Below are 24,044 nucleotides of genomic sequence, written 5' to 3' on the forward strand. Positions count from 1 at the left end.
CAAAAAATATGTTTATGATTTGGAACAACGAGATAATGTTTTTGGCACCTGAAATGATTTGAATAAATGCTTTTGGCATTGGTAACGTAGGAAGAATTGTTTTGCTTCATTACATTCAATATTTTCTTCTTGTGAAGTCGGCCTTGTAACTCTAAAATACGATGATCCACGGATATAAGTTCTGCTTTTCGTGTTTGTAAAGCTTCGCGTTGCAAATTTAAATGAACGTCTTGTTGGAGGGAAAGTTGATTACGGTACTAAAAATATACGCATTAAACGTTTGTTTTGTTATTCAATATATCGGAACGTTGACGTAGGCAATATGGTCCTCAATACCGTAGTAATTAACATACCTAATAAAAAGCCTAGAAAAGTTACGCGGAGCACCAAGCCTGAAATAAAGTTGGAACGGTAACTTTGAGTTATCATAGCTCAGTTGTTACTTAACCAATTTCAATAAATTTTACACCTTCGAAATTTGTGACGTTTGTAGATTATTTGAGTTATATTGTTATTGACGATCCTTTAGGGAAAACTAACAAAAATCTAACTTTTCCCGTTTTAAGTTTGTTTTTCAATCTCAAAATATGCCCTATTTGCATTCATGCGGCACCTGCATCTCGATTAGGGTATTGAGAACTTCAACTTTACCGAGTCATAACTCTGTTGTTAGTCAACCGATTTTCGAAATTTGTTCGCCATTGACAAGGTACTGCTTCCAGAAATAAAATTAAATAAAAAAAAACGAATAATCGGGTTGCCTACCCGAAGTTATAATGAAACCTCGGAAAAAGTGAGACTCTCTACAAGTATCGTAAATATATTAAAATTCAAAGCGATAACCTATGTATTTTTACACAACATACCAGCTACAACTACCATTTTATCAAAAAAAAACCTTTAAAAATCGATGAGTTCATAAATATATATGAATTTTTTTTTTCACATGTTTGTTAAAAATTTCAGCGATGTCCGTTTTTCTATTACAAAATATTGGAATCATTACCAGAAACAATGTACTGATGAACAAAATTATGTAGCCGTTCAAAGAGTCTCAAAAAATTTGGCACAAATACATTTTTGTTTTTAGGAAAATTTTGCCAAACAAAATTTTTAAATTATATGACATATTTTTTTATTATTTTAGTTGGAAATTTATTATAAACAAAATTTACAAAAAAAAAACTGAAACTGACAATCTTGAAAATTTAAGCAATAACATGTACTATTTTCTACTCCAAAATATAATAATCATTACCAGAAACAATGTATTAATGAACAAAATTATGCACCCGTTCAAAGAATCTCGACAAAAATGGCACATATACATTTCTTTTATTGGGAAAATCATACCAAACAAAATAAAAACAATATTTTAAAATTATATGGCATTTTTTTATTATTTTAGTTGGAAATTTATTATGAACAAAATTTACAAAAAAAAACTGAAACTGACAATCTTAAAAAAATTGGTAAATATACCTAATCTTTTAAAATAATTATATTTTGGACCAGAGAACTAAACATTTTTTATGCACAACCCAAACGCAATTGATAACTACTAAAATTTGGAATTTGGTTTACCGTAGCATCTCATTTTAAAATTTTTGAAAGAACAAAAATTTAAAAATTTCCGGGTGATATTCGGAGAATTGTACTTCTAGGCAAAATTCATTGCACTTGAAACTGCATGGTAGATGCTGCGGCAAAGAAAACTTAATGCTCTATAAAGTGAAAGTAAATTCGAATTTTAAGAGTTATGCTGTTTTTTATGCGAAGTTTCAGAGTTATGCGGTTTTTTTTATTCGAATTTTCAGAGTTATGCGTTTGCCCTTCTGCGGTTATTTTTCATGCAAAGTTTAAGAGTTATGCGGTTATTTTTGTGCGAAGTTTCAGAGTTATGCGGTTTTTTTATGCGAATTTTCAGAGTTATGCGGTACGTAAATTCGCATAAAAAATACTTCAGTGTATTCCTTTTTTATATGGGAATAAGAGAAATATGAGAAAGGTATCATTACACCACCATGATAATCATGGTTAATACCATGAAAATCATGATTATTGTAAGCTCTGAGATGGGACACTGATCATTTGCAATCTGAACATGAGCGGAGTATTGATTAATCGAGTTGCCGTTTAAGTTATGTTTCACTACAAGAGTATTTCACTAAGCAGGAAACTTCGAGAATTTTTTTCGACCTTCCCTTCACGAAACATTTCCGAGCAACGACGTGTAATTCAGCTGGTCAACTATTTTCTGTTGCAAAATCCGAATCGGTAATTAAAATAATCAGTTGAAGGTTTACGGATAGATTCCAATTAGAAAATTTTTGCATACTTTTTTTTCGAGTGGAATTTACTAATTGAAAATTCAAATTATTAAAAATTTGTGTGTTATCGCAAAATTTATTTTATCTAAAAAAATCAAATGCTACGCCTTCATGAAACATATGAAATTAACACGGATTGCAATGTTAAAATTATAACACTTTGAAATTTCCGATGTTCTTCCGATTTTTTTAATTTCTCCGGAAAACCTAATGCAAAATCAGAATTTTAGTAATTATCATTTGTGTTTGGGTTGTGCATAAAAATTGTTGAAATCTTTCGTCCAAAATATATTTATTTTCAGAGTTTAGGTATATTTACCAAAATTTTTAAGATCGTCTGTGAAATCCAATTTAGTTTTATTCCAATTTTGTTCAGAGGAAAAAAATTTATTTTATTTTAACTAAAATAAAGCAAAAAAATCATTTATTGTAAAAGTTTTGATTAGATTTTGTTTGGCATTATTATCTCAAGAATAGAATTTCTCTGTATTTGTGCCAAATTTCCTGAGACCAAAGAACGAATATATAATTTTGCGCATCAATACGTTGTTTCTGGTAATAATACCAATATTTTGAGGCAGAAAAATGGACATGTCGTCGCATAATTTTTTTAGTTATATGAAACCAGGTGATAAAAAATGAAAAATTTATGAATTTTTTTTAATTTATTGATTTTTCAAGTTTTTCTTTGGTAATGCAAAAATGGTAGTTGTGTAAAAATTGTAGGTGGTATTACTAGCAATTGAAGGACGTGTAAAAATATATAGGTAATCGCTTTGAATTTCCAGATGCTTACGATCATTGTAAAAAATCTCACCTTTTCTGAGGTCATCTATTAACACTTTTCATTATAACTTTAGGGAGACAACGGCATTTTTCAATTTTTTAGCTCATTTTATTTCTGGAAGTAGCACAAATTTCTGGTGAACAAATTTCGAAAATAGGTTAACTAACAACAAAGTTATGACTCAGTAAAGTTTAAGTGTTCAACATTTTTTATGCGACGTTTATGCCAAAGGAAAGAAAATTGAAAAGCAAATAGGGCATAATAAGCGCATAAAAAATCCTGTAACGGGAAAAAACAAATTTTTATAGGTTTTCCTTTATCTATGGTATCCTACAAAGTTTTTGAATCAATATACAAATTTCACAAAATTCGATGGTGTAAAATTTATTGTGACAGCTTGAAGTTACCGTTCAACTTTTTTTAGGCTTGGTATTTGAAGTTTTAAATAACACTTTAATAACCAAAGGTAAATAGTTCTTACCATGAGTTCATTCCTCATTTTTTCTAATTCAACGGCTGCTGCAGAAGTACTTGACAATCCGGAAAGCAAATTCAAAGAACCTTTTCGATCTCTCCTAAGTTCCTCTAATTGTCTTGTTAATGCTTCTACTTTAGCAACAGCAAGTGTTAATTCTTTTTCTTTTTCGCTGAATAACGCTCTAATTGTATCTAAATCATTGCCTGAAACAGAATAGCTGAATTATTAAATAGTAATATAGCGCCGCAAACATAAATATTACACCACACATTCATTCAAATCTTTCAGCTTTGTTTAATGCATTTGTTTGTTTGATGTGAGATGATTCCACCGGTTGACGCCCATCGAGCAAACACTTTTTGTTGCATTGCACTAACGTGACAGGCTAAGGCCAGTGATTAATTTTTAATAAACTCACTTACAATAATTTATTCATTTTAGTTGGTTTGACGTGAAGTCGCCAAAAGTTCAGTTAGAAACATATTGGAAAAGCTAAGTAAACGAGAAACTGACAAAAAAGGTGTTTTTTGTTTTAAAAAAGATACGCTCAAAATTACATTCCAAACATACGCTCTACCATTTTTCCACCCTAATCCCTGTGATAGACACAGCTTTAACACACGACTGATTATGATGGAGCGTTTTTCGAACATGGTTTAAATCCTAGCCACCTAATAACCAGTCTCCCATATCCAAACATGAGACAACTGTTCATCAGACAACAAACCAGGTATTCCCGCTTTATGCCTATAGTTATGCCTATTCCGCTAGGTAGGAGAGTATCATTATAATCTATGCTTTCTATTGTGCCAGTCACTGGCATGATGATTACCGTCAGCTAGAGACCCCTATAAAGGCCGTTTTGATAGTCCGCTCTTTCCTACGGGAAGCAGATTGGTGCAAAAAATCAAACAGTGAATGTTTTTTTAATGATTTTTTTTTTTTTTGGTTGGTTCATTGTAAAGTCTCCATAACAAAGTTTAGTTTTTGAAATGACTGAGTTGAAAATTAAATTAGATAAAACGAATCAATAAAAAAAATGACGGCGTTGCAGTGAAAAGTTTGGCTACTGCGAAAGCTATCTCCTGGGCGAGTGCTGATGGCCAATTAATTTTTTGACGCGAGTCAGTATTCAATTTTTTTTCAAAATGCAACCACTCCTTACACTTACTAAAATCAAATTTATTCTTTGCTTTAATTTCGTCTACAGCTCATAATGCTAAATTTTCTTTGTTCCATGGTTCGATGTCTTCAGGTTCAATACAAAATCAAATATCCGTGGATCATCGTATTTTAGAGTTACAAGGCCGACTTCACAAGAAGAAAATATTGAATGTAATGAAACAAAACAATTCTTCCTACGTTACCAATGCCAAAAGCATTTCAAATCATTTCAGGTGCCAAAAACATTATCTCGTTGTTCCAAATCATAAACATATTTTTTGTATATTTCCAGACCAACAACTTTTCACGCTCAGCATCAAACAGTTCCTAGAAACAATATTGTCGCTGTGGAACCGTTCAATCATCTTCCCCAAACAAATGCCACGTTAAGCAGAAACGAAAACAAAATCAACATTTCAAACAATAAAAACTATAACATATCGCCTACTCAAACAATGCAAGAATTGTCTAATATTAAAATTAAACATACTTGTCAGTTGCCCTCGGTAATTTTACATAACACAGCTGTTTTAAATTCTAACTTAGTTGCCGAAAGCTACGAAAACAAACTTGCGGCCAAACAAAAACGACATGAAAATATGTTCATGAACAAGGTTTATTATGATGGTTATTCACTATGTAAAACTAAGAACACACAAGAAAGTTGCAAAATGCTTGATAAATCAGATGATTCATATAAGGACGAAAAACGCTTAGAAAGTAAAAATAACTATGATAGTAACCAACATGTAGTCAATATTAACGTTTCAAATTCAAATATGTTGGATGAAAACATAAATGTATGGGATAGCGACAAAGTTACTGACTTCAATGAAATTTCTACCCGCACACAACTTGCAGTAACGGTTCATAGCACTCCTATGCTATTTTCAAATAAATCAGCTGCTATTCCAGTTTCATTATCAAAGGCTATTGACTCTGTCGACGTTATGTCAAAAGCAATACACAACAATGCCATAGGAATAGGATATACAACTTTGCACACCATTCCATCGGGGAATTTAGTGGTTCCGCCACGAAAACCAAATAAAAATCTTTGTTTGATAGATAATTCAAGCTGCATATTACCTGATAGCAAAGAAATAAACAATGCCATGCACCAGTTATCAGAATTGACAACACACACTAAGACAATCACTGATTCAATTAAAAAAATTAAACCTGCTTTACCCCCCAAGCCTAGCAAATGTATTATTCATGACACTGGGAAATAGCAAAATAGATAAATGTTTAGACATACTAAACAGTTCACCAACATCTGAAAATGAAAACTTTGCGGATAACCTGCCCATCAAAGCTAAACCTTTAACGATAAAAAAATCTCCTTATTGCGAACAACCTAAGCTAAGACAAACGTTATGCAATGTTGGGTCATTTAAAGTACAATTTCAGGGAACAACACGTGTCCCAGATATGCATAAAACAGAGAAAACAAATGCCTTTAAGGTAGCGCTTCGCCGTGGTTACGGAAGTTCGCTGCCTATCCCGGGGTTTCACGGACTTTACCCAAAATTGTGAGAAAACGGGAAAGAAAACGGAAATTCCAAGAACATACGATTCTAGATAATTAATTTTTCTATCGATTCGTATATAAATTGTGCCTGATAAACGTTTTTATCGAAAGATTTCGTGCGAGTTATAAAAATAAATGAGTTTTTCCTTATTCTTTCGCACGCACACAATGTCAACGCATGCAATGGGGTGTGCAAAATGCCACATGCGGTAGACGCTAACAACATTTCTTTTGTTTTCGTTTTCCATTCTCTCTGCGTAAACGTTGAATATAGATGAGTAGAAAATGTAAGTAAGTGTTACTACTTTGTAAAATAATTACTATTCATGTTTCAATAGAACGAGAAATCAGTAATGATTTCCATCGTTACTAGCTTTGACGCTTTGTTGAAAACGTAGCACATCCTACATATGCGAGTTGTTTATAGCGAGAAAAGGAAAAAATAAAACAAAATGTTTAACAAAACTCGCACGAAATCTCGCGAAAGAAAAGCTTTCTAACTGATATTTTTCACCAAATGCATAGTAAAATCATTTACCTACAATTGTATGTTTTTGATTTTTCGTGAATCGGGTTAGTATTGGAGAAATTTGCAATTTAGGGTGAAATTTCGGCGACAAAGCAAGAGGAAGCAGTGAGTTGTCTCGCTTCGACCTGACCACGGCGAAGCGCTACCTTAATACCGCACAAGAAGAACATACCATCTGTGGAGTATATGAAAATATGTTTTTGGAAAAAGAACATATTTTCAACGAGACTAATGACAGCAATAACTGCGATAATCATTCAGATCAATTACACGACGAACGTTCTTTTGAAATCCCTCGCCGAAAGCGAAGTTTTGTTTCAACAGTAATCACAGATGGAAAAAGAAAACTAGCACGTCGCGTTAGCTTTGATCCTTTGGCGTTGTTGTTAGATGCAAGTTTGGAAGGTGAACTAGAACTAGTACAGAAATCAGCTCTGCAGGTGAGTAATTTATACTCTAATACTGAAACACGATTTGAAAAATTGATAGATTTCTCTCAGTGCGGAAAAAATCATTACGGTTGAACAACTTTTCCTTGAAAACTTAATCCATAAAGCAACGAATTTTGCCTAGAAGTACAATTCTCCGAATATCACATTCACAAAAGTACTAATTAGCAAACGACATAACAAAATGCACCATACTACAGAAAGTTCAATAAACAACAATATCCATGAAAAAAATGATTTATTCTTCATTTGCATAAGCGTTTTTGCTAGGCAAAAATAGCTTAAATGTTGTACCGCTATCTCAAAATCTGTCGTAACATTAAAGGATGACCGTTTCTTTTTCTATATTACATTCACTTCAAGTGCAATGAATTTTGCCGAGAAGTACAATTCTCCGAATATCACATTCTTAAAAGTACTAATTAGCAAACGACATAACAAAACGCACCATTCTACAGAATGCTCAATAAACAACAATATCCATGAAAAAAATGATTTATTTATCATTTGTTCTTTCATATCTCGGAGTTTAAAGAAGGCTGGGTTTGTCTAGAAGCCAGAAACCATTTTTGCATAAGCGTTTTTGCTAGCCAAAAATAGCTGTCCGACACAAGTTAAATTAAACTCTTTTCAATCCAGGAGCGCTTTTGTTACAATTGAAACAAAGGAAATTTGTAAAATAGGCAAATTGATGAGAGCGCAGCGATGTTTATAAGAAGGTAGTTGAAAACGATTTTGCCAAGGAAGTCTTCAAAGAGCTAATCTCAAAAAGCTCTTTTGAACACGTTCGATACGATCGATATGAATGGAGTGATACGGGGACCACACAATAACTCCGTACTCAAGGATGCTCCGAACTAGGGAAATGTAAAGTGACTTTAACCTCTGCAAAGTCTCGAGTTATACGTTTGCTTATTCCCAGTACTACAAATGCCTTAGCAGTAACCGTTGAGTAGTGTTCCGTAAAACAAAGCTTCCAACCGAGATTGATATCTAGATCCGTAAAAGATGATACTCGTACAACTGGGATGGTGTTCATAGCGTACTCAAACACAAAAACACAATAGGCGAGCGTATACGGAAAAACGTAATATCATTTGATTTTTCTATAATCACCTTTATACCGTTTCTGTCACACCATATCAATATCCTTTCCATGCCCATTTGCAGAGCACAGCAGTCCGCTAGCGTAGTTATAATGCGAAAAATTTTTAGATTGTCACCATACATGGTATTAAAAGAGTTTAGTCTATCACATAGGTCGTTGATAAAAAGCACAAATAGTAGTGGCCCAGGATGACTTCCATGGGGTACTCCAGATGTGATAATGAAACTGCTTGAAAACAAAGAATCAAGTCGAACAGATGCACCACGATTTGAGAGGTATGAAAAAATCCAAAAGGTTAGCCAGTTTGGGAAGCCATTTCGTTTCAATTTCTCAACAGCAAGAAGATGTGGTACGCAGTCAAAAACTTTCGAAAAGTCAACATATATCGCGTCAATCTGTTGTCGTTTTACCATTTTTCTAATAAGCGTCGACACATAACTCATCAAATTCGTTGTAGCCGATTGTTTTTTGATAAAACCGTGTTAGGCCGATGAGATTGCGTTTTTAATTACCGGATACAGAATTCCTAGTAGCAATGTGCCAACGGCGATGAACATTGTTTGGCGGTTGACAGCTTGAGTCCATCCGGGCCGGCTCTCTTTGTTCTGTCAAGAGTACTGCACTTCACGTTCGATGAATGATATCCTAGGTATATTCATGTTGTATGACAGTAAACCACTGTACTGTTGCGACAAAGGTAATGATAGCACACTTTGAAAGAAAGACGTGAATAGATTTGCTGACTCCTCGGCTGACGATGAGTATTGTCCCTAATAGTTGACACATTCCAGAAATCCACAGCTTTATTTACGAACGAAATTCAAAAACTGCTTGGGATCATCCTTCAGACAGTTCTCAATATAAGTTACGTAAGTCCAACGCATAATAGAATCTACATACCGCTTCATCTAGTGAACCCAAAGTTTTAAATATTGATTTGCGAAACTTCCGCAAGTTGCAATGTATTTCCTCTTTTTTTGCTCATGTTGCTCATGATAAAGTTATCCGATACATCAAAAGCCAAAACAAACGGATGATGATGACGATCTAGTTTCATTAGGCTTTGCGGGGGTGCGAGAAGCTCGGTGTCGTCTTCACTACTGACAAAAGCCAAATCAAGCAGTTTCCCATTATCATTAGACAAATAGTTAATTTGCTGTAAACCAGGTGCATTATACGGAATTAAACTACTAATATCTTCATCAAAGCTCCAATTCAGCAGCGGTAAGTCATAATCCCCAAGCCCAATCACACTAGTACGATCTGGGGATCCTATTGCGCAAATTGTTTATACAAGCAGCATGTTGTTCATATAAAGCGATATTAGAGTTTGGTGGTAGGTAAATAGCACACTATATTTGTAACACAGAAGCGCAATTCATACGAATCGCGATTTGCTCTAAACAATTAGCTTCAGCGAGAGTTGCGAATGACTTTATTGACTCCGATCAAGACACTACTACCACGATTGTACTGGCTAGTAGAAAAATGGCGATCACAGCAATATATCGTATAATCATCGGAGAGTTCTGAATTAATTATACTGTCTTTGAGCCAAGTTTCAGTTAACACAACAACGTCATAATCAAAAGAGGCCAGTGCTGTGTATAATTTATTTTTTCTGCGAGAAGGCCACGAACGCTTTGGTAATATACCGTGAGGTATTGTTTTATTTGATCGTTTGCGTTATTGATTATTTGATCAAAAGCGGGACTTTCAGAAGGCAATTTGATTTGAATATCGTTAAAAAAGGATGATGGAAAGGTGAAGAGGTGATTGGTGATGCTTAGTGACTGAATATCAAGTTCATTGCAATGGTTAAAACAGAAAGTTCAAACCTGTTTAAAAATCAAACTGCCTGAGAACGATGCCTTTCTGCTAAGTGGAATTAGACAAAACTACAGTGTTAAGCTGCTTATGTACACCTACTTAAAAAGACACAAAATACGGTTCGCTAAGATTTTTGTCCTTGGGAATTAACTTCCGTTCATCAACAGTGTCACTGGCGTTTAGATTACTACGAATGTCTTCTTCAGTAGCAGTTGGATGGAAACCAGATAAGTAAATTTAAAACATATTTTAAATCGGACTTCGCTCAGCTAGAGAAATTGATACGTTCGGTTCGATGTCTTTTGTGCCTTCCGACGTATTTTCCTTAGATTTAGGGAAATCAGGGTATAAACGGGTTCGCTTTCGGTAAGAGCTTTATCAAACTCTTCTCGCTAGTGACCCTGTTTGGAACTTGATTTTTCTAAATCGGTGAAATATGCCATCAGTGCACTCGATTCTAAAAAACGGTCGGGATGCACAGGAGAATATTTAAAAATTTTTCACTATTTTGCTCTATTTCCCAACGAACCTCCTAAAGTGCTCTGCAGTGATGGCTTCCATTGCATTGTTTGTTGACAAAATTGCTTGGCGGAAAGTTGCATTTGCCATCATTTTAGTACACGCATTACACATCCAGAAAAACTGTGAACATTTCCATATTGTTTCACGGATAGCAGCTGACTGCTTTACGCACTTTAGATGAAATGCAAAAGCCATTACAAACAATTTCTTCTGCCTTATCCAAGCCGCAAGCACAAGCACAACAGATGGTGGCAGCCTCCATTGTGTAGTCACGGTGAAATATAACTTTTAGAACGACAATGCGATATTTACACGAAAAAGGTGAATTCGAGAAACGATGGTCAGTGAACGAGCACCAAGACGATTCACTGTTGAAATCCAATAGAAAATCGTGAATAAAATGAAAATTAAAAATTGAGAGAATCACAAGCCAACAACGTTGTTTACCTCCAAACAATGAATTATAGGGTAGAGTGTGTTCAATATAGTACACTGTCACTTAAACTGGCTATGCAAAAAACGTAAAGAAAATTCCAAACTGGTTATAAATCTACACAAATCGACAGTCATTATTACTAGGCAACTAAACAAAACGATACCGGCTATCCTGGTTCCCGGTATCCGGTTCCGGAAGCACCGAAAATTGTGGTCATATATACCAAAACATATTACTCACTTTTCCCAGCGATGCGATGGTTTGACCGATTTCAACAAACTTAGATTCAAATGAAAAGTGTTCCGGTCTTATACGGAATTGCTGAATCTCATCCGAATCCGACTTCCGGTTCGGAGGTTATAGGGTAAAGTGTGTTCAATATTGTACACCGTCACTTATACACTGAGATCTTTTTTTATGCGATCTTTTTTATGTGGTTTTTTTACGCGACTTTTTTCATGCGAATTTTCAGAGTTATGCGGTTTTTTTTTTATGCGAAGTTTCAGAGTTATGCGGTTTTTTTTCATGCGAATTTTCAGAGTTATGCGGTTTACACTTCTGCAGTCTTTTTTTATGCGAAGTTTCAGAGTTATGCGGTTTTTTTTATGCGAAGTTTCAGAGTTATGAGGTTTTTTATGCGAATTTTCAGAGTTATGCGGTATTTTTTATGCGGTTTTTTTACACGGTGCGTAAATTCGCATAAAAAAAAGACTTCAGTGTACTGGTGAAACAAAAACCGTAAAAAATGTTATAAACTGGACTCTAAACCGTTATACCCAATCTAAGGGTCAATTGAAAGGTCTTATGGTCCAACGAAAAATTACCGCATAATTTCGAATACAACAAACATTTAGATCGAAATTTGGAGTGCGTACAAGTTGAGTTTTGGATGTCATGCTAATTGGTAGACGTACGAAACGACTTTGATTATACCGGTTCTCGGGTTCCGGTGCCGGAAGTGCATATAATAGTGAACCCATTTCGTTTTCTTAAGGATAAACTGCGCAATCAAAGCACTAGTATAACATAAAGAAGTATGTTATACACTAGTATAACATACTTCTGTAAGTTATACTGGTGCTTTGATTGCGCAGGTCATCCTTAAAATTTAAAAATATAAAAAAAATTCCACCAATCCATGGCTGAAGAAGCCAACAGCAATTTTAAAATAAGATTTTTATTTTACAAGTAATTTAGAACAAAAACATTTATCTTAAATTTTCCGCTTTCCTAAACGACATCAATTATAATCGATAGGATTTTAAAAATTATTTTTTACACACTAAGAAATATTTTTAAATGTATAGAATTCAAAAACTATTTGAAATTTCAATTCAAATTCCACTAGAAAATCTATCAAAATAGAATTACGATTTTAGCACAAAAAATCTTACAAAATTAAGTAAAACCTGTTTTTAATTCCCCTAGTAGTGTAATAATACCTTTCTTATGTTTCTCTTATTTTCATATGAATCCTCTTTTGATCCGCCTAGTGGTGTAATGATGCCTTTCTCATAAACATATAATCATCGTAATCGTAATCGTAATTTTATTTTTTTCTGAATTGTAAAACAAGTATATGATCGATTTTCTAGTGGAATTTTCTAATTGAAATAGTTTTTGAATTCTATACATTTAAAAATATTTCTTAGTTTGTGAAAAATATATTTTAAAATCCTATCGATTATAATTGATGTCGTTGAGGAGAGCGGAAAATTTAAGATAAATGTTTTTGTTCTTAATTGCTTGTAAAACAAAAATCATGTATTGTTTTATTTTTAAATTGCTGTTGGCTTCTTTAGCTATGGATTGGAAGAATTTTTTTTTATATTTTTAGGTTTTATTCCTTATTGCATAAAATTGAATCTATTCAAAATTTTTGTGTTATCTCAAAACCTATTTTAATAGAAAAAATCATATCCTATTTCTCTATGAAACATATGAAATCAACACGGATTGCAATGTTTTTGAAGACCCCTTTACCGGGAACTGCGAGTTGTAGGGCTTGCTAGAATGCGGTGGGGTTTGGCAGTGGGCTCTGCTAATCCTCTATAAAAAGCTGCATGTATCCGCAAGCAAAATCGTGTGCCGCTCAAAGTGCACAAGCCCAGCGGAAGTGCCGACTCGGCACGATATGACTAACACCAGTGAGGTCCTAACTATGGCATACTGGCTACCATACCATCCATGGATTCAAAACGGTAGATCGGGATATATAGAGAAGCTAGGGCGGACGGTTGCAGTGTTTTACTCCTCTAGTAAAGCAAAGTGGAACCGGCTTGAAATGGAGAGTAGGCTAATGCCGCAGCTGCTTTCCGTCCCATAAAACCGTGGCAGACCTTATGGCACGCCGTCTCACTTTCAGCCACCTGATTGGGATGACAGAGTAGAAGTAGGTTCAGATGCCCTTTTCCTGATTTGCGCTGATCCGGCTCTGAGCGTAAAGTCAACCCTCGCATGGCCTCACTGCACCGCATATGCAACCTTGGGATTACGATAGCGACAACTTTCGGCTGGGTTTGATGGCAGCTATAGGGGGACTCATATAAATAGAGTTCTACACCATCAACATCGTCGCCGAGTAAGGAGGGAAACCCTTTCGCAAGAGGGGGTTTGAGGAGGTCTCCATTCAGAATAAGTGCAAGAGAGGAAATCAAAGTGGCAGCTGATGGGACAAGCGAAAACAATACCTTCGTCAAATTAGAGGACCAGCAAGCCGAGTATGGCAGCGGTTATAGAACAACTTGACGCGATTTTTGATTTCACGCAGAAGAAAACTAACTTCAGCCAGAAGTTTAAAGTGAACTAGCTTCGAAGGGCGTGAACGTAGCCAAAAAGGACCAAAAAGGAGTTGATAGTGCGGCTAGAGAGTGGCGGAAAGTCGTAGAGTTTTCAAACAGAGCCATTCACATTCGATAGCGATAAAAACCAAGATGCGGTCGACAATGCGTTCCGGCTCACAATTGAGCGGAATAAAAAGTGCCAGAAACGCGCCAGGGATTCTCAAGGTAGCAAACGCTTGACTTCAAAAGGAGTAAAGACCATGGCGGAAATGATGGGGCTAAGTATCGCGGCGAGGGGGTCAACCCAAACCTCGACCCACGGATCCGCGCCATAAAAGCGAAACCGGTGAGAATCAGCCTGTGCAACCATGGTTGAAGGTCGCCAAGAAAATGGTCAAAAAAATGCTGGGCCCATTCTCGAGAGGGTTTTTAAAAAAAGGGAGCCTGTTGCGCTGGCCTTACAAGTTTCGAGCGACACGGCTAGGGGCACAATGCGCATGAATGCGAAAGAACGCAACGCCAGTCTGTGGCGGAATGGGACATTCATTTCGCCATTCTCTTGGATACCATCGCATACCAGAACTGGGTGTCGGACGAATCCAACACTGTGGCGATCTTTACGACTGGTCGATACCCAGCGCAAGAGGTGATGAAAACGCAAGCAAAATGAGTAGCCATAACGAAGGTGAACGGAGTTTACTATAGCAGCTGCTACGCTTCACCGAGATGGTCACCCGGAAGGTCGACAGGTTGACCGTAGACCTGGTCGGTGGGAAGCCGGTGGTGATAGCGGGAGACTACCAATAGAAGAGGACAGACGCTACTGGAGGCCCTCGCCAAGTTAGACGTCGTGTTAGCTAATGATAGACCTGAAAGTACCTTCCAGCGGAACGAAGTCGTGCCGTTTATCGACCTGACTTTCAGCAGTCCCGGCCTAGCCGAAGATCTCAATTGGACCGTTAATGATGTCTACACCCATAGCGATCGGTCACTTTGTGGGAAGCACAAGGAGGAGTAATTCTCACAAAACTCTAGAGTGGAAGGTTGCTAACTTTGACCGCGAAACTTTTTGCCGAGCACTAGAATTGGAGGAGCACAACGCCATCTTGGCAACCGAGGACCAACAGATCACCGGTCTACTGGTAGAACGAGCAAATTGCACGCCTTCGCGCATCCTGCCTTAGGGCTAGAAAAATGATGCAAAGAGCTCGATCAGCGGTGATGAGGATGGAAAGGAACACGGCGTTCAAAACGGCGAAGTTAGCACTAAACAAAAGCATCAGCGCAAGCAAAAGAGCATGTTTAGACCAGCTATGCGAGGGAATCAATTTTATATAATGGGGCGATGTCTACAGGATGGTAATGGCCAGAACGAGAGGGGCGCTTGCACCCCTGAACGTAGAGGTAGGTACTATTACCGAAACCTGGGAAACCCTCAGGGGACCCATCGGCGTATATACTGAAAAAAGCAAAAAATGAATGTGGGAAAGTTCCTTCAGAAAATCATTCTCAACGGGCAATCCCCTTTATAAAAAAGGCAAGAGGTCTGTTCAGCGCGCAGTACGGGTTTCGCAGAGGCCATAACATCGGCGATACTGTACGCCACTTACAACCTGGGCTAAACAGCCAACACGCTGTGACTCTGGGCACATAAGCAATAGCTCGAACAAACCTTCCATTCCGACATTCAACTAGCCGTATATAAATAAAGAAAAAACATTCATGCAGTGAAGAACTCATTGTGTGTTTGAATGCCGTCGCAAGTAGAAAGTGACAACTTCTGGTAACGGTTCGGATAGTAAATGGTAAAAGACCTTTATCACCATTTTCCGATATACCAGAGACTTGGGTAATTTGGGTGGTCGATCAACGATGTGTTAGGCGGAAATGATCTTCGCAGGAATTTGTTTTAACTGGTATTGAAAACTCCAAAGCATTTTCGATTTCCTAGAAATGACTTACATTGACTCAGTGCATAAAATGCCTAAATATAAATGCCTAAATATATATGTCAACTGGTCAATGGTGAGTTCTTCTTCCAAAAATAAACCCAAGCGTGTCTTTTAAAGCTAAGAAAAACCATCAGCAAGATAACTTCGACCAGATTTTTACAAAGCAAATAACTCTGTCATTTCAATACTTGGAATCGGCCAGGACAATGAATCTATTTTTGCAGGTGGAATGATAGCAGTTACTTTTCTTACTACCTGCTATTCTATGTTAGTAGAATAGAAGGAAATATTAGAAGATGCTGCAAAAACCGAACCCAGTGGACCCGTTGAGATATGGCTCAACGGGTCCACTGGCTTTGGTGTATTCAATACAAATTCCACCGCTTCCTATAAACTCATGGATTTAGCTTTAGCTTGCGTCGCCGAACTAGCTGCAATTCTTTATACCCATTGACACTCTGCCCGCAGATCACTGCTTCATTGTATCGGACAATCTCAGTTCTTTTGAGGCCCTCCGCTCTGTGAATCAATACTGTGGAGCAATACTCAATTGTCACTCATCTTTACCTGCAAAATCATAACAGATTACCTTGGCTTGGATCCCCTTGCGTTGTTCAAAACGGGGCAATGAGAGGGCGCACTTATTAAACAAGGTGAGCGCACTAGAAGATGATATCTATGCAAGACCAATCGGTTTTAATGAATTTTTCAGTTGCTGTTGTCAGAAAACTCTAGCCGGCAGGCAAAATACATGGAGCACGCGGAGCATGCCGAGCATGAACCGGCTGAGTGGCTGAAAGCTACTTAAATGCGCCACATCAATCATAATTTTGCAAATCCAACCCTTTTCACATTCCTTTACTTGCTCTAGGGGAGCATGCCGACCTATTATCTCTTGTAATTTATGGTACAGGATTAATGGTGGTAATAATGTTCAACAATGTTATATGAGCTGGAATTTTATAAAATACATTGATGAAACAAGAAAGGGGTTCACTCTGAAGGAGAGATAATCTTGAGAAACTGTTGTTACAAATAGCAACTTCGGATTTAGCCTGATTTTTCTAGCGAAATTCCAAATTACTTTTTTTTGGCAGGAATTCCCGCATTTTTTTCTGATTCTTTGTGTGGAACAAACATTCCTCATAAAAAACAGATATTCATAAATTTAATATTTTCGGAAACGATTCGACATATTAAGTTATACACACATGCCCGATTCTACGTATTAAATTATACTTAATTAGTGAAATAGTTAATAATTATAATTTTGATTAATTTATGCATTGCGGGTTTAACGTTTCTCTGAATCTACATGATATGAATTTCTGAGTAAAATCATGTTTTACCGTCATTAATGTGACAAAATAGCAACAATTGGAATATAATGATAAAACATTTACGATCTGAAATATTTCTGTATAGACATGTCATGAATTTTTGTAAAATTTTGTTTCATTGAATACGAAAAGTTAATGAATAGCAACAATTAAATTATAATAATAATAATATTTCAGTATAAAAATAATTATTTGATAGTTGTGATAGTACACTATCAGTTCTGTTTAATTTTGCTCTGAATGAGGGGGAATGTTTTCAAAAGACGCAAATAAGTAATCTGTTCAGACACAACTAGAAATAATCATAACTTTTTTAAAAATTGTGAAGTTAAACTGGCAAATTATTATTTAATTGTCATACCTAGGTGGATATTATAAGTTTTCTGCAAATCAACTTGCCCCCGCAGAACCCTTAATCTGCGCAGTTTTGATTCTTGGGCCTCAACTCTTTCTCGAAGTCTTCGTAGACGCTCTCCTTCGGCAATAGCGATCGATTCGCATGCTTCTTGAGCTTTAAGAAAACGTAAACGTTGTTCTTTGGTAGCTAAAAGTTGTTGTTGGGTATCAATTTGATGTTGTTGTCTGAGAGCCATAATTTTTAGATCTGCTGTACTCGGCCTTTCAGTCGCCTAAAAAAATGAGATAAAAATGGATGTATCATTAATTTACCTATTGTAGTAATGTAATGCATATAAATCTTTAAATAAAAACATTACTGCTATAACTAGGCAAAGACTAATCATGAAGTATATAAAACGTTCATGTGCTCTTTGCAGAAAACAAGTTTGCACTTCTCCCCCTGGGGGCGTTATGAGTAAATTTATGCAGCGCACCTTATATCTATTCTGCACATATGATAAAAAAAACTTTTCTGGCCCGATGAGACAAATGACCTTACGGCCTATTAAATGGAAACCACAAATTTTACTGGCACTTTTGTGAAAATGCTTCATTTATATTTGCTTTGAAGATATATATTTATATATATTTATATATATATATATATATATATATATATATATATATATATATATATATATATATATATATATATATATATATATATATATATATATATATATATATATATATATATATATATATATATATATATATATATATATATATATATATATATATATATATATATATATATATATATATATATATATATATATATATATATATATATATATATATATATATATATATATATATATATATATATATATATATATATATATATATATATATATATATATATATATATATATATATATATATATATATATATATATATATATATATATATATATATATATATATTTGTGTAGCCACAAATAGAACTGTTAGGTGGATATGGCGGTTCAATTTGAACTGGTTTAAATGAGCCGAAGGCAAAACTCGAAGAAATCGAAAATAAATATGTATTTATGTACAAACTAAAAATCTCTCAATGTTAAAATTCTGTGGTGGTCAGTAGTCGGTCGTCATTCGTTTTCGCCCTAGACGTCAGTTAGGATATGGCACCTAGTGTCATATTCTTAGTGTGGACTTTGCGCCTTAGCGGTTCAAATTAAACTGTTAGGCCAAGATGGCGATTCAATTTGAATTGCTTGAAGCACTGATAAGTCGAAGGCCAAGAAATCGATATATAATCAAAGCTATGCTATGAATAGGCTACAAAGTCTGCTATGCTATGAATAGGCTGCAAAGAACAACTCAAAGTGTTTCATAAAGCTTACTTATGTTACAGCAGTCGAAATCTTGAGGTGAGTGAAAAATAATAACATTCTAAGAATAAACCTTCTAATGAAGGTCCAAAAATGTTTTGCACAAATCATTCTTCAGAGTTGATAGTTTGTCCTAAACATATATCAATACGATGAGTGATTATGTCACCAAATAGCAATAGCAATTCTACGCAACATGGATCAGGGTCATATCGCCGAAAGCCATTTCGCCGAAAGCCGTTTCGCCGAAAGTCATTTCGCCGAAAGGGTTATTTCGCCGAATGGGCCACTTCGCCGAATGTCATTTCGCCAAAAGCCATTTCGCCGAAAGCCATTTCGCCGAAAGGGTCGTTTCGCCGATTCCTGCAATTATCCTAAAATCGTAATGGGAATTGATTTAAAATAAAGACAAATTAAAGATGATAAAGTTAACGTCCGTTTTGTTGACCTACAATCGTACTTCTTAAAAAAGATTGATTCATGAACCTCAGGACGGAGTTCCCAAAGAAACTTGTTGACTATTACCCACTAATCATCAAAGCAATTCCATAGGTATCTACCAAGCAAAAGTATGTGGTATTTTCCGTTTACTAAATAAAAAAATATCTAATGCGGCTTCGCCACATCGATTTGATTCGTGTGCTGTCCGACCTCGCTACCGCTCGTTCGGACCTAACTAAAGCAAAGAAACCTAGTTTTGAGTAGACCGGGCAAACGAGGCGGTTACAGGTTTGTATGCAAGAGGCCGCCGCTTCCGACGGCGGGTCGGCGGCCAACTCAGCCGGCGTCGCATCGGCGGCTTTATGCCGCCGAGCCATCTTGGCTTCGGTTATGTGGCTGCGCCACATCAGTTATACAGAAGGCATAATAACACAAAAAAAAAAATGATGTATTCGAAATTACTCTTTCGGCGAAATGACCCTTTCGGCGAAACGACTTTCGGCGAAATGACTTATTCGGCGAAACGACTTTCGGCGAAATGGCATTCGGCGAAACGACTTTCGGCGAAATGGCTTTCGGCGCAATGACCCGCTCCCACGCAACATATTTACTCATGCGAAAAAATCATGCACTTTAAAAGAGGCCTTCGATGCCTGCATAGAAGAACAAAACTTTCAGATAAAAATTACACCTATCATTAACCCCATGTCCCCGAAAAATCCATTTCTTCCGGCCTATAACCGTACTATAATACGGGCATGCCAGAATTCGTGACAATGCCGCCTAGAAACGTTTACGAACTTAAGCCTTCGTTTACGAAATTTCCAAAATTCACACCTAAGGACAAGTAAATTATGTAAATAGAAATCCCTAACACCTCACAATGACCGCACATTTACCCAGGATTGAAATTTCAATATACACAACCCTTCCAACCCCATCCAGCTCAACACTTTAGACCATATCGACAACAGCAGTTTTTCCGAACAGGTCAACATAGATTCCACGTAGAAGAAGTACATAACATTGTACAAATACCGTATTTTGATCCATTCTATGAACATTTTAGTTACTATCCAAATATAAATAAATATATGAGATTTTGCGTGTATCGAATGCGGTGTTCAATTGTATGAAATGCGATGTTCAATTGCATTCGTAAATTTAAAATTTTGGTTTTCTAAGTGGCAAATTCTTAAACAAGTTTCAGAAGTTTCTTCAAATTCTTTAACAAGTTTCAGAAGTTTACATGCTTCTTCTTGGTTCAAATGATCTAATCTTAATTGTGAGGTAAAGTTAAACCTTTTCTTGCATATTGTGAATTGAATGGTGCCAAATTTTAAATTATTATTTAAAATCTTTGGCTATGCTTTGCAATATTCTCTCGACGAAACCTGTCCTCAAAAGTTATTGCATACCGATTCATCGTCATACGGGTTCGGTGGAATCCTTATGCAGGAAACAAATAAGGACAAATATTTCCATCCTGTAATGCACTTCAGTAAAAGAGCATCTCCGTCTGAGCAAAATGTTTCCACATTCTTTCAAACTGAAAACTTCAGATGTAGTGTACAGCTTGAAACGTCCAATCTCCATTTCCAAATTGTAATGGATTGTAGCGAATATCCAAAAGATGAAGCGCGACGTAGAAAATGGTAAAAACGATGGTTACAGAATTTTAGGAATAGCGAAAACATCTTTTGTATGTGACTCAAGTAATGAAGACGTCGTTGATGCTTAGGTATCACCACGAATTAGGACATTTCGCAATGGATTAGGTAGCTGATATAATAACGCGTAACTTTAGCATGCCTAACTTAGCATAAAAGCTCAGAAAACACATTAGCAAGTGTATTGCATGTGTCAGCTGTGATCCGAAGTACAGAAAAACCGACATTTGCGTTTACCTTGTTTGTTGTATACTTGTCCACAAAATGTTCCTTCAAGACTGCGCCAGTAATGCTTCTAACTTCATGGAAAGCTTTCAAAAATATTTATTATACTTTTTAATGAAAATAAATTTTTGAATTTGTTTTGAAAAGAAATCATTGCCTTTAAGGTAGCGCTTCGCCGTGGTCAAGTCGAAGCAAGACAACTCACTGCTACCTCTTGCTTTGTCGCCGAAATTTTACGCAAAATTGCAAATTTCTCCAATACTAGCCCGATTCACGAAAAATCAAAAACATACGATTGTAGGTAAATGATCTAACTATGCATTTGGCGAAAAATACCATCAAGAAAGCTTTTCTATCGCGAGATTTCGTGCGAGTTTTGTTAAACATTTTGTTTTCTTTTTGCCTTTTCTCGCTATAAACAACTCCCATATGTAGGGTGTGCTACGTTTTTAACAAAGCGTCAAAGCTAGTAGCGATGAAAATCATTACTGATTTCTGGTTCTACTGAAACGCGAATAGAAATTATTTTACAAAGTAGTAACACTTACAGACATTTTCTACTCATCAATATTTAACGTTCACGCAGAGAGAACGGACAACGAAAACAAAAGGAATGTTGTTAGCGTCTACCGCATGTGGCATTTTGCACAACCCAATGCATTCGTTGACATTGTGTGCGTGCGAAAGAATAAGGAAAAACTCGTTTAATTTTTAAAACTCGCACGAAATCTTTCGATAAAAACGTTCATCAGGCACAATTTATATACGAATCGATAGAAAAATTAATTATCTAGAATCGTATGTTCTTGGAATTCCTGTGTTCTTCCCCGTTTTCTCACAATTTTGGGTCAAGTGCGTGAAACCCCGAGATAGGCAGCGAACTTCCGTGACCACGGCGAAGCGCTACCTTAAGCGAATTCACAACATTACCGTAAAGCACTTTTGTCACTTGACCTTCGAAATCTCTTCACCAATAAATATAGACGACAAAACATTTGCATTTTCCTTGTTTGTTGGATTCTTGTCCGCCAAATGTTCCTTCAAGACTGCGCCCGTTAAGGCCATCGTCCAAGTACCATGCGCGCGGGTGGATTTAGGAAATTTTCGATGGAAATTTCGAAAAATTTGCCAAAACCAAAAACATACAGACCTTTGAAATACTTTTATCTATCTACAGGGTGAAAATGGCTGGAAAATTCGGAGGATTTTCCGAGTCTTATCAAAAATAGCTCTGAAAAATGAGTGTTTTTGTGATCTTTCACAATTATCTGAAAAAATAAAGCGATGACATAAACTTTTTTTTTCAAATAAACTTTATTATGGATACACAGATTACATTCGGACACATTTTTGGAAAACCTTTTCACGCTTTTCATAGAAAATCCACGAATTTCAAAAATTTCTACGAAATCGGTTATATGAAATTCGTTGATTTTCCATGAAAAGCGTGAAAAGGTTTTCCAAAAATGTTCTCGGATGTGATCCTTGTTGCCAGCATGAGGTTTTTTTTGAAAAAAAAATTTCATTCCATCGAAATATTTTTTTCAAATAATTGTGAAAAATTACAAAAAGAGCTCATTTTTTCAGCGCTATTTTTGATAAGACTCGTAAAATCTTCCGAATTTTCCAGTCATTTTCACCCTGTAGATAGATAAAAGTATTTCAAAGGTCTGCATGTTTTTGGTTTTGTCAAATTTTTCGAAATTTCCATCGAAATTTTCCTAAAACCACCCGCGCGCATGGTACTTGGACGATGGCCTTAATGCTTCTAACTTCATGGGAAGGGTTTTTAAAAAACTAAGAGAACTCTTCACTATTGAGGTTGAACTCAAACTAAACTTTATTTTCGTTCCAACTTTACTCTAAGCCTAACCTAGCTAGCTGCCGATTGTAAGAACCCTGTCGATTTGCTATTCTCTAGCGCCAATAACGCATTACAGGATTGGTTTACCGTGTGCGTGACTGACGCTGGGGCGACGATTGTTGATGCTGCGGTATTCGTTCTGTGGGAATCTCGATCGTCTGCTACAAGATAAATGTTGTTTCTTTATGGTTTTGATATGCAGGTCATGTAACTGGGATATGTTGACGTATTTTCCCAGATGTGTTTTTGCTCTTTGGTTAGACCTTGTGGTGCGTCAAAAGGGTGACGGGATTGAATTTCATATATTTTAAATAGTTTGTTCCCAATAATGATGGAACAATTGTGGAATGAAATGATAAAAATGCCTTTCAACTCTTTTTGATTAATTCCACATGTGTTGCTTAATGTGATTTTGATGGTGAGCGCTTTGACTAATATGATACCAGGTGCGGGTAATTCATATTCGATGGTTTGCGGCAATTCTGAGATGGGACATATTCCGTTCAAACCTCCAATCAACAATGCAATAATAATCTGCACAGATGTTTGTCAATAGTTTTCGTTCACAGATAGTAATTTTCGGGCGTTTCTTGGCGTCCTGTTGAAGCGACTAACGCCTTGTTTCTATGCTTAAAGATTACTTTGTGGTCAAAGTTCGCATCTTTGTAAACAAACAGATCAAGGATCATGATAACAGTTTAGCTAAGATTTTACTCGAAGAAAAATTTATCTCTTAACTAATTCCACAAAAATTTTAATCTTAACAGTTCGGCTGAAAAGTTCGTATCGTTTAATAGAAACACACATTTTTTTGCCAAAATTTGTTTTTTTAATCAACATAATTACCATCAGGGGCGATACAGCGATTA

The 24,044-nt window shown here is 36.0% G+C and overlaps 1 protein-coding gene across 1 annotated transcript in view; it reads right to left on the reverse strand.

Moving 5' to 3' along the window:
- Nucleotides 1-21,865, reverse strand: part of LOC131434037 (uncharacterized) — a 40,320-nt gene extending 18,455 nt beyond the window's left edge. Inside the window, exons 1-4 of the mRNA XM_058600668.1 lie at nucleotides 21,860-21,865; nucleotides 17,604-17,871; nucleotides 3,599-3,798; nucleotides 49-257 (exon numbers count right to left, since the gene is read on the reverse strand). Coding sequence (XP_058456651.1) covers nucleotides 49-257; nucleotides 3,599-3,798; nucleotides 17,604-17,871; nucleotides 21,860-21,865 — 683 coding nt within the window. The remainder of the gene's footprint in view (nucleotides 1-48; nucleotides 258-3,598; nucleotides 3,799-17,603; nucleotides 17,872-21,859) is intronic.
- Nucleotides 21,866-24,044: the final 2,179 nt, after the last annotated feature.

The sequence above is a fragment of the Malaya genurostris genome, chromosome 3 (genome assembly GCF_030247185.1).
Source record: "Malaya genurostris strain Urasoe2022 chromosome 3, Malgen_1.1, whole genome shotgun sequence".
Taxonomy (NCBI): domain Eukaryota; kingdom Metazoa; phylum Arthropoda; class Insecta; order Diptera; family Culicidae; genus Malaya; species Malaya genurostris.